The 19,099-nt window shown below is 36.7% G+C and overlaps 1 protein-coding gene across 1 annotated transcript in view; it reads left to right on the plus strand.

Moving 5' to 3' along the window:
• Window positions 1-19,099, plus strand: part of LOC150096172 (nucleolar pre-ribosomal-associated protein 1-like) — a 191,485-nt gene that overhangs the window by 128,589 nt on the left and 43,797 nt on the right. Inside the window, exon 15 of the mRNA XM_090409629.1 lies at window positions 9,928-10,009. Coding sequence (XP_090265755.1) covers window positions 9,928-10,009 — 82 coding nt within the window. The remainder of the gene's footprint in view (window positions 1-9,927; window positions 10,010-19,099) is intronic.

Genomic DNA, 19,099 nt, shown 5'->3' on the forward strand with positions numbered 1-19,099 from the left:
TGGTAATGGTCAGTTCATTGGAGCAGCTTCCATGGAAATATCTATAGAAAAGACATAATACATCAACGTCAAGCGACTGGAGGGAGGAGTCATAAATTTAGTGAACTGCTCTATTCTGAATGCAATTAAGCATTCTAAGTGAGATCCTAGATGCACCACCACCACAAATATAGGAACAGTATTCTAAGGTAATTTGAAAGTGTCAGGAGAAAAGTACTATTTAGAATAATAAAGAATACCAAGCTTTTTTTTTTTTGGAGACAGAAGAAACACCTGATGTGCTTATGCCAGAAATGGTTAGATGTGAAAGTCAACCCAAGAAGAGAATACTGGCAAAAGTGAGGGAGAGTGAAGCATGGTCTTTTTTCTGAGAAGTGAAATGGATTGCATGTTGGTGGCATTTGAGAATGGCAAAGATCAGTGTTTAAGACATTGGTTAATCTTGAAGCATGAATTACTGATTTTGAAAATGAAAAACAGGAGGATTGAGAGGAGATCATTGATGTATAGGAGGAAGAGTGTGAGTGAAAGCATAGATCCCTGGGGTTTACCAGCATTGATTGAAAAATCTGATGAAAAAACCTCCATCTTTACCCACAATGAACAACCAGAAAGATTGTTAGCAATCCATTCACAAAGGGAAAAAGGAATACCATATGATGGTAGTTTGGTAAGAAAGCTACAGTGCCAGACTTGATCACATTCTTTGGCAATATCAAGAGTGACCACTTGAGTTTCGCCAGACTTTTCCATGGCCTGTTTCCAAAGTTGAGTGAGGTTGACAGTAAGATCTGCTGTGGAACATGAATTATTGAATCCATGTTGGTGATCAGTAAGTAATTGGTGAGTTTCTAAGTAATGAAGCAGTTGACTGATGTTGAACTTTTCTAGTATGTTTAAGAGTATTGAAGTTAGATAACAAGGTTATAATTTGATGGTTGACCCTTATCTCCTTTTTTGTTGGGAACTGGCTGGATAAAAGCTTACTTCCAAGCTGTTGGTTAGATGCCAAATTAATATTCCACCAAAAATGTTAAGGTTGTATATGTCAACTATGCCACAATTTTGCTTAGAAGCAGCATAAAGGCTCATATCTAGTGGTAAAATACGACCAGCTAGTAAAAGGTGGGATATGAAGGGGTAGTTGGCTGCTGAATTATATGCTTTGTTCAAGTGAGTTGCAGCCAGAAAAGTTTGAAAAGCACTGTTTTAAGGCACTTTTTACTGTATCAATCCACCTAGAACTTGGTCCATTTTGCTTGAGTGATGATACTATTTTATATTAACTCTGAACACATCTGTATCCTTATTTTTACTTTGGTTCTTCTGTGGTTCTAAGCTTCTTGGCACATCTTCAGGAACCGCAGCAGAGGTACTCCGGCATAGTAGAGTCAATTTGACTGCATCCATCACAATTCTCCTGATATGGCTGAACAGCACACACATCACCAAGGTCAATACTCAGCTCAACACTATCAGGAGAATTGTGATGGATGCAGTCAAATTGACTCTACTATGCTGGCTCCCAGTTCTGAGCAACATTGCTCTGCAACATCTACATAGGAAGCAGTCCTTCAGAAGGGAATATTTAAAAATCATGAACAGTTCACAACTCCATGTTGATCTGGACATGGTAGGCTTAGATCCCCCCCCTCCCCTTGGTGAAAACTGCAAAATGGTTGATTGATGAGGGGATTCAATATTTTTGATGCCTGGAAAGAAGAATGGAGCAACACAGGGACCTTGTTCTGCAAAGAAGTTGCAAAGTATCTAACTAGTAAGCCATTAGGTTTGATCTCTCTCGTCACTCATGGAGAACACTCAGCCATCTCTGAACTGCTGGACAAGGTAGGAGCATTGATGTACTTGCACTCTTGTGACATCATTCTGATTCTGACTTGCAGCAGTGAAGCATTAGCTCAGACAATGATGACTCACATCACATATGAATACAGTTATGAGCCTTTCCCTGGCAGCCATCAGAACTACTGAGCATGTTGACAAAGGCAACTGAATGGTATGATTGATGAACTTGGCATAAATTTATAATTTAAATGACAGACTCATTATGTGATTGTCTGTAATTGTTTATTTATCTTTTATATATAACTTTTATTGTATCTGTTTTGTACTCATATGATAAATAAATAAAATAATAACTGTGACAATGCCATCTGTTCACTCTCCTAATTTTTCTCAGAACTCTTGTATCTGTGGTCTTCAGTCTTTGATCAAGTGTTTTATTTTTAACCCAGCTTTCTGATATGTAAGTTAAAATTAGTTTGAACACTGTCTCATATATAGCTAGTTTAATGTTTTTGATTTATTTATTTCTTATTCTATTCCATATAAATTTATTTACTTGACACCACCCACCATGCCAGCTTTGATAGGTTGGTTGTCTGTTTCCTTTTTATTATTATTATTTTTTTTTTTTGTTATTACTCCCACACATGAGAGGCAGAAGAGCCTATAGCAAATAAATGCTGTGTGTGGGCAGCAGTCAGGAACAGTGTAATCTGTTGACATTCCTCTTATCAGTTGTAGTCCCTTTGAAGTGCTTAATGGGGAGTGGCCTCCACAAAACTGAAGCAGATGAAATGAAAGATGACTGGGAGCGGTAAGCTTGGTGAGTATACAGTCCAACTGCAGGGGGAATGCTGAATGACTGTTGCTCGAGTTCCTGTAGATTTTTCTCAGAACTGTTGTATCTGTGGTCTTCAGTCTTTGATCAAGTGTTTTATTTTTAACCCAGCTTTCTGATATGTAAGTTAAAATTAGTTTGAACACTGTCTCATATATAGCTAGTTTAATGTTTTTGATTTATTTATTTCTTATTCTATTCCATATAAATTTATTTACTTGACACCACCCACCATGCCAGCTTTGATAGGTTGGTTGTCTGTTTCCTTTTTATTATTATTATTTTTTTTTTGTTATTACTCCCACACATGAGAGGCAGAAGAGCCTATAGCAAATAAATGCTGTGTGTGGGCAGCAGTCAGGAACAGTGTAATCTGTTGACATTCCTCTTATCAGTTGTAGTCCCTTTGAAGTGCTTAATGGGGAGTGGCCTCCACAAAACTGAAGCAGATGAAATGAAAGATGACTGGGAGCGGTAAGCTTGGTGAGTATACAGTCCAACTGCAGGGGGAATGCTGAATGACTGTTGCTCGAGTTCCTGTAGATCTGGCAGAAATCAGAAGCATAATGAATGCCAACAGTGCTAAATAGTGACCATGGAAATATCTGCAGAAGAGACAATGCAGAAACTGATCTTCTCTGAAAAAGTGGGCAAAGGGAGTCTCTAAGAGATGTCATCAATCAACTAAACTGTCCCCCCCCCCCATATAGCATATAACTTCAAGAATCCCAGTGAGGTCTCAGGTGCAGACTGGCCACACCCAGATTTATACAGAACAGGTAACTGATCAGAAGAGAAGTACCTTCCTGCACTAAAAAGGATGCCAAGTTTCCCAGAAGCTGATAATGTTGTAAAAGTGATATGACCATCCCAAGAATGGTTTGGACTAAGAGTCAGTCCAAGAAGGAAGGCTTGGTCTTGACAGTGAAGCTCATTATCAGATGCAAGCAGAAAAGACCTGAGATTCACCTTGCAAAAAACCAAGCAAAATTGTGTTCTTGAAGCATTCAAGTTGTCCAGGTTAACTTCATCCCAGTTACAGATACCGTGGAGATCAGCTTTCAGGGTACCCATTACAGATGATTCCAAGGACTGTTGCATGAGCAGGATGAGTGGAGAGTGCTATCATCAACAAAACCATGAATAGGGTTTGCAGTCAATGAGAGCAGGTTTATGTAAATCATGAAGAGGGCGGGTGAAATGACAGAGCTCCGAGGCATTTGTATACTGAATTTATTACAGCTGTTATCCAATTTAGCTGGGAATCCTGAAGACTTCTGCTGTATTTGTTTAGGAGTATAGCATCATCTGCATAAAATAAAAGAGCTGAGTTGAATATATCCAACTTTGATATCAGTCCCAATGCTGCTTCCATTCATAATGTGATACACATAGATGATGAATAACAGTGGAGATAGCACACACTTTTTTTCACACATAATCGATTTTTTTTTTCACACACGTGCATCAATTCTAATTGCTGATTTACAACTTGTATAGCTCAATATAATGTAATGTGTAGCATAAAAGTTTTGAACAGTTTTCTCTTGGTACCTTGTCATATGTCTTTTCCTGGTCTACAAAACCCAAATACAGATCCTCATTGTATTCCTATGATTTCTCAACTTTGTCTAAAAGTGAAAATCTGATCCTAACAACCTCTTTTCGGCCTGAACCCAGTTTCCCCAAGTTTCCTTTCTGCATTTTTACTTAGCCTATTCTCACGTATTCTTGCATAAATTTTATCTGAATTATAAGCAAATTCCATAGTAAATCTCACATTTTTATTTCTCTTTTTTATAGATGGGTGCTATTTAGAATTCTATTCCAGTCATCTGGAATTTGACCCCATGACTAAGCCATCTGAATTATATAGACCTGTGGGACTATAGGCACCACGTGTGAGACCATGTCTCATTGTATAGTTCCCCCATTTTTGATGTCTGCCAACATATCAAATATGCAGAAGATATTGATATTACTTGCCTTTCCAGAAACTTATTCTCATGTTCAGTGTTGAATACTGTATTAAGGCCTTAACATAACATCTTAATGGTTATTTCAAAGAACCTCACCTGTTTTGAACTTCTGTGTTCTGGTAATACCAATAATGTCGATGTGCTACTTCTCTAATTTTTTTTTTTTTTTTTTTTTTTTTTTTTTTACTTCTGTAACATGTTACGCACGTTTAATGAGATTCTATTGTAATCATGCACCCTAACTGTATGTTATTCCTATTATTGTTTAAACTAGTGTACTGATGATGTCCTAAGATACTTAGGATGAAATATTTACATTAAATAATTTTCACTGTGGTTAATACGTGTGTTTCTTTTAATTACTTCTCTATTTCTTCTGTCAGTTACACTTGAAGCCTCTTACATTCATGGTGCAAGTCTTGAATTCTACTAATGATGATTTGGAGTTTGCTTCAGTAACTGACTTTTCACTGTTTATCCTGATTCTCTGATTTAAAAATGGGGACCTTTGTTAACTGGAGGCACTCCATCTGGCATGAAATTCCATCATGTTGTACCATTGTTTTGTATTTTGAAGCCAATGAGAAATGAGAATACAGTTTGGTTGACTAGGTCCAAAATTGTCAGCCCATGCTCATTTGTTCTTGAAAATGGTAAAAGATAGTACTTTACTGTAAAATGAGATATGATTATTCAGATTTAATATCTACAAAACAAGAAAACTGATATCAAAATATATACTGCTATTACTTCTGCATTACTTCAACCTTTGTATCACTTCTGGGTCTGGCTCCCACTGATGAGACCTCAATAAAGGTCAAAACTAGTTTGGGTAGTGGTCCTTCTCATAATGCATAGCATTATATTTGTCTGTAAGGATATGTTGTTGGAAGTTTTTCCACTTGATTATACTATAAATTAAAGATGCCAAGAAATTATATTCTTGGATTAATCCTTTATCCAAGTATAAGCAAACAAAGTTTGTACCTGAAGTATTTTCAGGACAGGGAAACTCGTATATAGAGGCTAGTGACTTCACATCACTTGCCTTAGTATCCCATAATGCAAAGCACATATCCTTGCAGACGTATAATGCTATGCATTCTGGGAAGGATCACTACCCAGACTGGTTTTTTGAACTTTATTGATGTCTCATCAGTGGGAGCCAGACCCAGAGGTGATACCAAGGTTGAAGTAATGCATAAGTCATATTTCTATATACGAGTAGCCAAAAGGTGTCACATCTTATTATTAAAATACTCTGGATTCGAGAGAGTTGTTGGAAGTTTTTCCACTTGGTTATATTATAAATATATATACTAAGGCAAGTGATGTGAAGTCATTAGCCTTTATATACGAGTTGCCCTGTCCTGAAAATACTTCAGGCACACACTTTGTTTGCCTACACTTGGATAAAGGATTAAACCAAGAATATAATTTCTTGGCATCTTTAATTTATAATTTAATAACTAAATTTATTAAACTCTTAAATTATTGGCCAGTATTGGTTACCAAAGCAGCTTCATCAGCACAGAGGACAATAAGCAGATGAACGCAGATACATCAGCAGGAAGGCAAACAGACTGATGGTAAAACAGTGGGATCCTACTGTCCTAATTGGCATGTTTTATGGGTGCAGGGAAGGAATATTACTGAAGGCCTCAAGATGATGGTCTCCCAGATTTTGGCAATGTGAGGTAGCCAAATTTGTATAGATTTGAAAAATGTAGTGTTGTAGCAGATTCTATATCAATTTATATCTGCTTCAGTATAAAAGGTAGGCTTCTTCCTTTGGATCTGGCAATCTATATCCATTGTATGGCTGGCCACTGCTGGACAGCTGTAGTGTAAATAATGGGCATGATTTTTTATGTTCTTCCAGTTGTCTGAGTATGTTAGTTTGCAGGAGCAAGGGATACTGAAGTTTTGGAAAAGTTGGTTTTAGGTCTTGCATTCAGAAATGGGTTGATTTGAGAATCTCTACTTTGCAATGACCAGCATGGGCTTACTAAGGGAAGGTTATATTTTAGCAACTTGCTTACATTCTATAAGAATGTTACTGCTGAGTTAGACAAGGGGAATGGATACACCATAATACTTTTGGATTTTGCTAAGGCTTTTGACAGAATACAGCATGGAAGACTGCTGCATAAATTGGAGAATATGGGATTGGATTATAAACTGTTAGCATGGATAAGAGGATGGCTGACTGACAGATATCAAAAAGTGGTATACAGGGAAAGTGAGTCTGCAAAATTTAAGGTAACCAGTGGCATAACACAAAGATCAGTCTTGGGTCCACTATTTAATCTGTACATTAATGACAATGGGAAGGATTTTATGATGCAAAGATAGGTAGGGTAATCAGGAGTGCTGATGATGTGCAGTACTTGCAGAATGATTTGGAATAGGCACGAATTGTGGACATGTGAAAATGGCTGTCAGTTCAGTGTTAATAAATGTAAGGTCATTTGGGCATGATTAGATAATGCCATATTATATTGGTGGGATTATGCTAGACAAAACTGATCCGATTAGGGATCTTGGAGTGTTAGTAGATAAGAAGTTGAAGTTCAGGGCCATGCAGCAGAGATTGCAAATATAACTCAAAAGATAATTGCAATGCTGAAATGAACTTTAACATTTAAAGATAATGATGTCATTTTACCTCTTTACAAGGCCTTGATTAGACCTCACTTGGGTTATTGGTCTCTCGGTTCATTGTGATTCTGATACAGTGGAGAGAGTGCAAAGGAGAGTCTCAGAAATGATATCAGGATGGTGGAATACTAATTATGAAGACAGATTGAGAATTTGTAGACTGCAGACACTAGCAAACAGGAGAAAGAGGGACGATGTGATTGAGTCTTACAAACTTCTGAAAGGGTCATACAGGATTTCGGTTGATGGAATTTTTCAATTTATGGAGGGTAAGAAAAGTATGCGAGGACATCCTTGTAAAGTGAGAGTGAATGCTGTCAAGAAGGGGGTTTGAGCTAGATTTTTCTTTCATAAACTGGTGCATGATTGGAATGGATTGCAAATGGATGTTGTGTGTGCAAGTGTGAATGAATTCAAGAACGGGCATGACAGCTTGTACAAATAGAATGGCCTCTCTCAATGAATTTCTGACTCCCTGGAGATCTCTCTTAATAATAATAAGTGATCTGTTTTTGTGAAATAGAAATAGCTAACCAATAATGAAGAGTGCCTGATATACATTGGCACTTAGTAAATGGCTGTAGAGGGGTAGAAGTGGGGGTTATCCATTGAACTAATAATGGCAATCAAATGATTCCTCTAAGCGTCGCATGAATATATATATGGTTTATGTTGGTTTTGATGTCTGATGGTGTGTTAAGCAGGCAAATCATCTTTTATCTTTCATTTAATTTGGATTTAAAATGATGACAGATATTTAATATCCTCATTATATATTTTACTAATCTTGCAAAATTGAAGCCTTCCATTTTGGTATAATATTTATGCACCTACTGAGAGTTCACTTATGAAGAATATAACTCTCTGACATGGGAATGCTTTGGTATTGAATAGAGGGTTTCTGCCTGGTCTCTAATGAGAACCAACACTTTGAAACAACTGGCTGGCCAGTGGAACCTAATCAATGCAGTAATAAATGGCAAATATAATATACAACCTCTTGGACAGTCATGTCTTTTAAGTAGTGTGCAAGCCAAAATTTTTATGCTTTTTTTTTTAAATATGAAATTTTAAAAAAAAGGTTTACAACTTTGTAAAACTGTAAACCTGTTTTACATTTAATATCATAAATGAGCTGACAGCTAAATAAAATGGGATCACCCTTCTTGAAAAAGCTTTTTGCTTTTTCAAGTCTGTATGCATGGTGATGGTAGTCTCACATGAGTATAGTGAGATCACCATTTAAGAAAATTTTCTGCTACCTCAAGACTTTTAGAAACATCCATACCACAATAGAATTCAAACCCACTGGTAGAAAGTGGAGATGCTATCCACCCAGTCAACCAGGCCAGCATATCTGAAATAAAGTTACAAAAATTTATTTACTTTTTAAATATAACCTATTTTGGTACACACTAACAAGATTATGTATGGGAAAATCATAAACAGTATTATAGTGGTTAAAAGTATAATAAGAAGTGTAATGTTTTTCAAAGTATGTCTACAAAACAATTATGAAATAAAAATTCCTGGAAATGATGAAAATTCCCTAATCCTAGAATTTCTGACTCTAAAAATATAGAACATTGTAATCTGAAAGAGCTGTTTTAAAATATAGATGATGTATAAGCTTTTTAGTGATATTAAATGTACCATCAGTTTCTGTTGAAATGCCAGATTATTTGGAATTAAAAAGAAGTGCTGTTTTAAGTTAATGTTGTACATGTGGGCAGGGGGAATCTTATGGACAAGCAAGATTTACTTAATATGGAATGACCCTTCTGCTACATTGTAATGCTAAACATTCCATCATATGTAGTATCTTTTTTTTTTTTAATTAAAACAAATAAATATGGAATTAGATGTTGTGCCTGTTTACAAAAAAAAACGAAATAACATTCAGAACTACAGACATGTAACTCACTGACCAACCACTGTTCTCTAAATTTTGAAAAAAAACAGTAAACAAAAGAATAACTTTGCAGTTAGTCCTGCTGCTGACCAAATTATACTCAATTGGAATAATTGAATTCGAAACAGCTACACTATGTAACCTGTTTGGGAATTATTTCAGACAGGACACACACACACATACACAAAAAAGGCTCAAATTATAGTAGGGTATGCAGATACAGAATGGAATCCCTGAAGGAGTTGTAATAAGTGATCAAGGAGAATGTGAGAATGTGCACATTTTATTATTAAAGTAAGGTGTCTCAAAGAACATATATCATGGATTGGATAGTGTCTTTTTCTTCATATATAACATATACAAAATTATCCTTTACACTTTGACTTCTAATTTACCTTTTCAACCAGTCATGTGAGTAATAATTAAATGTATTTGGTGGGCAACATTTAAAATAGCCATTTCACATAGCAAGCAATAACATTATTACAATGACACCCTCATGGAGTTACAAAAGAAAGCTGTGTTTTATGCCCATTTTGCAAGAGGAAAAGCCTAAATTTTTGGTTGGAAAAAACCCTGATATCCATATGATCCGATTAACTCACCTTCAACTGAGAAAGCCTCTATGGAACTAAACTAATTTATATGTTGGTTGTGTTTGATATTCTTTTCTGATTCAAATGATAGCAGCCATTTTAAATTTATTCCTTATAATTATTGTTGTTTTTCAGCATTTTTGAGCCAAAGTATCTCAAATAACAAAGAAAATTCTATTTCAATCGATGAAAAGATTCAAAATCTAATTGAACAAAAGTAAGCTTGTTATTCTCCTTTAGATTTAGTTTATAAGTTATTATTTGTTATTATCTCAAACTTTTCCTTAACTTTCTTGGGGGAAGGTTTGAAACATTGAAAGTAAACACTGCTGAATATTGTATATAGTATATCATTATTGCTGTTATATATTGTTTGGAAAGAAATCAATAGACATGCCCGTGGGCAAAGTGTATCGTGCCATGTAACGAGTCATGTGTTTGTAGCCAGTATAAATTGGAGGAATATGATGCTCCCAAATCATTGCAACTGTGTCTGAGTTAAATAGCTGTGAGAAAGGAACTGACAGAGTTTCAGAGAGGCATTGTGATAGGATGCCATGTAGCAGGCCTACCTATTCAGTAAATTGTTGACAAACTGAACCATCCCAGGTCAACAAACAGTGATACCATACTGAGATGGAAGTGCAGGGAGTTAACTGCAAGTACTACCTGCAGTAGACACGCCACCACACTCACTGAATGTGAACGTAGGATGCTATGAAGGATAACATAATGTAAAAACCACTATTTGTCATCCAGTATGTTGAATGTGGAGTAATGAACATTGACTGGATGCCCAGAACACAAATCTATACAAAAACATTCAGAACCGAGGCTCACAACATTGGTTTCTGTTGTAGGAGACGGCATTATGTAAGCCCCACATTACCCAAACCAGCATGTAGCTTCGTCTTCAGTAATGCAAAGAGCATGTACAGTGGAACATAGAAGCTTGGAAAGCTGTGTTATGGAGCAACGAATCAACACTATACCCTCGCATCCACACTCACATCCATCCAAACAGATGAATGGATGTGAGTGTGGCAGATGCCTGCCGAATGTCTCTTACCAGAGTGCATAACCCCAACTATGAAATTCGGAGGTGACAGTGGAATGGTATGTTCCTGATTTTCTGGTTTGGTCTCAGAATTCTGTTTGTGGTGCCACGAACATTGAACTCCAAGAGGTATCTGAGCATTCTTAACAATGCAATGCTTCCTACTTTGTGGCGTTTTTATGAAACCAACCATTGTCTCTTTCGGCAACAATGCATCGTGTCATAAGGCTGCTGTTGTAACTGCGTGGTTTGTGGAAATGAACGTCACCACACTTGACTGGCCTCCACAGAGACCTGATTTCAACCCTATTGAACATCTGTGGGATGAACTGGAGCATCGGGTGAAGTCAATGGACATCCATCCCACAACAATCCAGGATCTCATTACATGCCCACAGGAAGAATGATCCAAAATTCCCATTGATTATTATCATACGCTTGTGGAAAGTATGCCCCACAGTATTGCTGCAGTCATTGCAGCGAAAGGAGGAAACATCTTATTAAGGAGCGTGCCATGGCTGTTTATTCCTCACACTATGGTGTCCATTGACTTTTTTCCAAGCGGTGTATGTCATTATAAACAGAATGTGCATAAACATATTTCAAGAAAAAGAAAGCTGAATTTTGGTTTCTACCAAAATATCAAGCAGAATGTGTACATTTTATTATTAAAGTATGCTGTTCCAAAGGCTTTTTTGAACAGCATTGTAATGTGTTGTATATTTAGAAATGACTTAAATAGGTAAGGTGATGAACTAGATAGTATCTACTTATTCGAGAGAAACTATGCTAAATTTGCATTGAAATGATAAAATATTCTATAAATGTGTATGAGTTGGAATACAATTATTATTATATGGGCATCTCCATGGAGTCCGAAGATTCATTGCAGGAGACCCAATCTATCTATACATGGTGCATAACTTTATGCACCATGTATAGATAGATTGGGTCTCCTGCAATGAATGTATCACACCCAAAATGCATAACTTTACATTTCTCGATGTTAAACTGATACCCATCCCTAACAAGACAAAGCATTCACAACTAACTCTGGCAGCCCATTCCACTCATTTACAACTCTACAAGCAAAATATCTAGTCCTCACACCCCTAATAACCAAAAATTTATTCATCTTCCAGGGATGACCCCTTGTTCTGGTCCCTCTAGACAGGTGCCAAAACATTTCCCCTGCATCTGTCTAATAAAATCCTTTAAGCAACTTAAATGTTTCCATGATATCCCTCTTTTTCTCCTATCAACCAACCTCTGCAATCACACCATCAATCTATCCTCATAGGGAACATTCCACAGGCCACTCACCATCTTGGTCGCTTGCCTCTGAATTCTCTCCACTGCTTCCTCATCCCCCAAGAAACCCAGGGAATAAGATTTGAGCACAGTAATCCAGATGTGGCTGTATCAAGGTCTTATAAAGAGGAATAACAACTTCCCTATCTCTGCTTGTTAATGTGTTCTTCAATAGCCAAGTTAATCTTATGTGCTACCTTAGCAATATTTCCTCTAAACTTTAACTCTCTGTCTACCACCACCCTAAATCTCTAGCTTCATCTATTTCCAGGAGTACAGTGTCATCAATGTGATACATGATGCATAATTTTATAAGGGTCATCCCTGGAAGTTGAATATAAAGTTGTGGTTATTAGGGGTGTGAGGACTAGATTTTTTGCTTGTAGAGTTGCGAATGAGTGGAATGGATTGCAGGTTATTTCCTATATCATTTATGTATAAATTAAACAGCAATGGTCCTAGCACTGAACCTTGTGGCACACCACCTGTTTTTGCCTTTTTTCTGCCCCTCCATATACCACTTTTTGATATCTGTCCAGCAGCCACCCACAATCCACATCACCAGTGTCACATCCATCCCCATTTGTTCTAATTTGCATAACAAAGTTCCATATGGTATTCTGTCAGATGCCTTTGCAAAATCCACCAAATCATTGTGTAGCCATTTCCTTTATTCACTTCAGCTGTTACTCTATTATAAAATGTTGATAAATTACTAAGGCATGACTGACCCTTCACAAAGCCATATTGATCCTCATACATATCATATTTTTATCTACCCATTTTTGAATTCTCTTTTTTACCAATTTTTCTAGTACTTTTACCACAATGCCTGAGATACTGATTGGTCTATAATTTGTTACTGCAATTTGGAACCTCCCTTATGCAAGGGAATTATTTTGCCCTCTTTCCACTCCCTTGGAACTCTACCAGAGCTGAGACTTAAATTAAAGAAACTAGTCAAAGGCATTGCCAGTTCCCTTGTAAATTCTCACAAAACCCTAGCTGATATCCCATCTAATCCAACAGCTGTTTACACTGAGATTCTGCAATATCCTAATAACCTCCAATTCATCCATCTCTGTTCCCGCATTAATGTCTGTGACGTATGTTAAAACAATAACTTCACTAGGATGATATACCCTTGCAAAGCAGTCACTCAGTAACTCAACTATTTTATCCACTTCTGTCTCCTCATGACCATCATCACTCATTAAGGTTAATCTTCCATAGTCATTCTTTCTCTTGCATGCTGCATAACGAAAAAACTCTTTGGGATTTCCTTTGACCTGCTTGGCTAGATTCTTCTCATGATCTGATTTTGCCTTCCTTGCTATGCTGGTCACCTTTCTCTTTATATACCCTCCACAGCATTTTCTTCTTCTGCAGCTCATGCTTAATGATAATACTCATCCATCTAACTCCTACTTGATTAGCCCTCCTTACCCTAGGTATACAATTTAATACTGCTTCCTCTAGATGATCCTTAATTATATCCTATGCACTACTAACATCCTTACCCTGCAGTAATTTATGCTGTGGTACAGATTTAAGTTTCTTCCTAAGCATGTCATAATCACCTGCCTTGTAGTTCCACAAATACCCCTTCTTGATAGAATATTTCTCATGTTTTACAATCTCCCAAGTCAAGACCGCATGGTCACTTTCATCAATTGGAGGCAATGTTGTCACCTTGGTTATGGATAATTCTGATCCTGTGACCAAGTCCAATACTCTCCCACCACTAGTCCCCTCCATCACATGCTGCCTTAAGTAATTATCTCTTAGCAGGTGTATAAATTCTATTTCCTTCCTGCCATGTGAACGTTCTTCCTTCCAGTCTATATCTCCATAGTTGAAGTCTTCCATAATAACCACTCTATCTGTATTCATTGTACTAATTTGGCAATGCTTGTCTTTCAGATCACATATGGAACTCCCTGGCCTATAGCAACAACCAGCTGTATATTTCCTCTTACTGGCCTTAATCTCACACCAGATTGCTTCAAATGAACAGCTACCCACCTGCCTGTCTCCTATTCTTTTTGGTTGCAGTTCATCTGCTATTATCAGCAGTACCTCTCCCCCATTCTATCTTCCCTAAAGATACTAAACCCTTCACATTCAATCCCTGTAACTATATCATCTGCTGTTAGCCAGGTCTCACTAATGCCTATAACTTTTGGCAAGGTTGTACTAACCAATGCCAAAAACTCCTCCCTTTAGTTCCCATACCCACCTTGACATTCTGAATTGACTACCCCTATTCAATATTTTTGCTTGAGAGACTAGATTCCTCACTTGGTCATTTTCACACTCACTCGCTTCATGGGTGCTTTCACACAAATTCACTTGCTTCCACCCTAATTGCTTAAGTTTCCCTGAATTTGCACTTCAGCATATTTGGTGAACAAAGCTCTCCAGACATCTAACACCAGAACCATTTAGATGCAGTCCATTTCATTTTACAAATCTTTCTTTCTGTCAGATAGAGACCACAGATCTATAAATTCTACCTCATTCCTTTTGCACAATCTATGTATAGACTCATCGGCTATCATTGCCCCTCCTCCTCACTTTGCCTCTATCATAGCATGGTAGGAGACTTACAATCATCTTCACCTTCTTGCTCTTCAGTTTTGCCTCTTCTAACAACTCCTTTACATCCTCCCTCATAGAATACTTCTTGCCTCTCAAATCATCTCGCCTCTTAAATCAAGAATTGACAGCCATTATCATTTGCCCATTGTTCCAGCTTATTCAAATCATTCTATAAGTACTATATATATCAGTACTTATAGAATTAGCATACCTGATTGCCCTGCAAATAATTGAACACCACCTGTCAGGTCCTACCCAATATCATTAATGTATAGACTGAACAACAGTGGTCCAAGTACTGATCCCTGAGGCACACCACCAGTTATCATACATTTGGCAAATGCCTGCCCACCATATACCACTCTCTGATACCTATCCATTGGCCACCGATTTATCCAAGTCAGTAGTTTATATTCCAATCCCATATTCTGTAGTTTATGCAACAGCCTTTTGTGTGGTATTCTATCAGATGCCTTAACAAAGTGTGACAGTATTCACTTTATCCAACTCAGCCGTCACATTATAAAATATGAGTTAATTGCTAAAACATGATCTCCCTTCAGTAAACCAATGCTGTTGTTTGCAATAGGTTGTCTTTCAACCTATTGCTGTATGCAAGCTCTTACTAACTTTTCTAAAATCTTCACCATCTATCGGTATCTCTGGAGTGGATAGGTATCAGAGAGTAGTATATATGGTGGGCAGGCATTTGCCAAATGTATGGTAACTGGTGGTGGTGTGCCTCAGGGATCAGTACTTGGACCACTGTTGTCAGTTCACTGTTGGTAGTTAGACATGTCAGTTTTTGCACCACCCTTATTAAAATGGAACTATCAATATGTTCTTTTCATTCCTGTGTGACCTTTCTTGAGCTGAGACTCAAGTTATACAAACATGTCAAGGGCCTAGCCAGTTCAGCTGAACATTCATTAGCATACATGCTGATATCCCATCTGGCTCTATTGCTGAATTGATAATAACCAGTTTATGCTACAGCCTTTAAATCTCATTCTTATGCATCTCTATCCCTTCACAGTGTAGTGACAGCACTGTGCATCATATTATAAACACTTGGTTGATCAATCTTAGCGAAATGAGCACTCAATTTCTGAACAATCCCATCTGTTTCTGACATAAGAGTACCATCTGCATTCACTAAAGTTATTCTTCCACATCAGTTTTTTCTGTTTCATACTCTTATTTCGTTTCTGTGCAATATTTGTAACTTTTCTGGCCTGTGCTTTATATATTTCATAACTTGTCTCACTCACTGTATTCCTTCCACATTATCTTTTTATGGATCTCTTGTTTAATGAGATTGCACATGCATTTTACTCCTATTCCTTTTGTTCTTTGAACTCTAGGGACACATTCAGATACTGCATCAAAGCTTCTGATGCACTGCTGATATCCTTCCCATTCAACAACTGATACTATGGAACCAAAGAAGATATTCTCCTGAGCTTGTCATAATTTCCAGATTTGTAATTCAGCATGTAACCTGTATATCTGTATAGTTAGCTACTTTCCAGGAGTAAAACCTGATCACTCTCACCAAGGAAAAAACATTCACATTCTTAACTGAAACCTCTTTTGATGTTATGATCAAAATTAACACTCTTTGACTTCCTTCTTTCACATGCTGCTGGAGAAAGTTGTCTTGCAACAGCTCAATAAATTCTCCTTTAGCCTTATCATGAGATTTCTTCTTACCCAATCAATGTTAGGATAATTTTAGTCACCTGTAATGATTACTCACTTGTTCATTGTCTGTAGCAATACTCTGCCACATATTTAATTCTGTTAGTCTTGACTTTGCACCAGATAGCTTCAAACTCACTGCTATACTGAAAATTATTATTATTAGTGCTTTCATGGGTTTCTACACTAAGCGAATGCAAATTATCTGATATCATTAGTAGTAACTCCCCTCCTCCTCTTTTAGCTCTTCTGTCCTTCCTAAAAATATTATACCCTTCACACTTGATTCCAGTTAGTACATCTGACTCTGATAGCCAGATTTCACTAATGTCAATAATCTTAGGCCAAAACACATTCACTAAGGCAACAAACTCTATCCCTTTGTTTCTAATGCTCCTGGCATTTGTGTTTAGACATAACAAGTCACTTCCTGGCTTTTTTGTATGCTTACATCTACAGTCTGCTTGGCCTGCTGTTTGGGCAACTTTCTCTTTTTTATTCACAGATACACACTCAAAAAGTCTGAACCCAAAGCATAAATTTCCACCTCTTCACCAGATTCATAACCATGTTCAATGACATTCATATCATTGTCACATTGGCATACCACAGTGACCTTACACACACATTCTCACTATTCCTCCTATGATAATCTAGTTTCCCTGACTCTGCATCCCAACCCAGTTAATAATTTCTCCTGGCTCCGATGCCAAATCCATTTAAATGAAGGCTGCCCCTCTTGTATATGTCTTTACTACTATCAAACTCACTCCACATATAGAAAAATTCTATCCATTTCTTCTACACAGCCTATGCATTCCTCTTTTACTCACTTCTGTTGTATCTCAGTAATAAGATAACAATTTTTACTCTCTCACTTTCTCGCTTCTTTCCATTTATATTTGTTCCATAAATTTATTTAATTTATTACATAAATGTATATGGAATAAAAGAGATATTAGTCAAAACACCAGCTATATGCAAGATAGTGTTCAAACAAATTTTAACTTATGGATCTGAGAATTGGGTTAGACATAAAAGTTGATCAAAGACTTTTATGTCCACTATAAGAAGAATTATGAAAAATGCAGACAAAATAAGATTTTCTACAACTACAACCTCAAAATTTTAAGCAACACAAGTCACCCATTCAAGTCACTTAATAATAATGAAAAGGGAAGAAACGTTTTTACACATGTTCAAGAAGAAATGTCAGAAACATTTACTGCTAGCAGAGATTGGTGGGACAGATCTAACAAGTACATAACATACATATCACTGGAGAAGCAGCAAGTTCAGATACAAGGGCAGCTCAAAAAATTTTTTCCTCCAACTCAGCCATCATCAAGAAAGGTTCTTATCTTCCTGAATTTGTTTTTTTTATGTGAATAAAATGGGCTTTTTCTGAAAAAAGGATGCCTTCCCATACTTTTATCTTACAAAGAAAATCATGCACCTAGCTTCAAGATTGGAAAAGATCAGTGAAGTCTTTTCTAGGAGGTAGTGAGAAAGGTGATTTTAAGTTAAAGCTGATGTTTGTGTGTCATTCTAAGACATCCACAAACAATGAAAGGAATTTTAAAATTAAGTCTACCATTGATCTAGAAAGCAAACAAAAAAGTTTGGATTATGATAGACATTTTTCAAAATTGGTTCATCTCTCATTTTTGCTCATTTGCAAAGCACTATTGGGAAAAACACAAAATAAAATCAAAAGCATTCTTATTGCTTAATAATGCTTCAAACCACCCTGATAATTTCATTCACTTAAAAATTGTATTCTGATTGAAGTGGTTTTTCTTCCTCCTAATACCACTTCATTAATGCATCCAATGGACCAGGGTGCTAATATCAGATTGTAAGAGAAAACAGATGGCAAAGATAAATTGCCATCTGTTTGAAGTGACTGAAACATGCATGAATAGACTATGGAAGAAGATATAGGATGAAATATGTCAAAACTTGGTTCAAGAAGAATCAATCATTCATAACATTGTCAGCTTGGCTAATGAATAGGACTATCAGATGCTAGTGAAGAGGATGTTGAGTTTCTGCTGTCACATGGTGTTTGGAAGCAATATCTTGCTACTGAGATCTCCTTCATGAGTGAAAAAGAAAATAACAATCAACCCTTCATGGCTACACCTTCAAGATGCCAAAGCTCTCAGAAAACATTCAGCCTGGCCCTTCATCTTAAATGTAAAACTATGAAAACATTTCGTAGAATAAAAATTTAACATTGTTCTATTCACGTTTTTGTTTTTACCTTTCCTTATTTACGTAAGGTTGAAATTACATTGTTTTGTGCTGTTTTGTCTAGGGTTCTTAGGCCTTATCCTGAGCAATGACTAGCGTTTTACTGTACTACTATTATAATACTATGTGATGATGACCTTTCACAATGAGATAACAGCATGTGAAATATATATATAGCAATATCGAAGCAGTATTAAATAAAGCTAGCTTTCATTTGCTATGCCTCTGTATTCTTATGTCCACCTAAACTGCTGTTGTGACCCAATATTTTATTTTTTCTTTAAATTTTGGTTATCAGGTACTAAGGCCTTGCCTATGTGAGAGCACTTCGTTACCAATCTCTTTAACAATTCTAAGAATATTTATATTTTTTTGCAGACT

This window comes from Typopeltis vanoorti, chromosome 19 (genome assembly GCF_054136105.1).
Source record: "Typopeltis vanoorti isolate ZY-2024b chromosome 19, IOZ_Tvanoo_1.0, whole genome shotgun sequence".
NCBI lineage: Eukaryota > Metazoa > Arthropoda > Arachnida > Uropygi > Thelyphonidae > Typopeltis > Typopeltis vanoorti.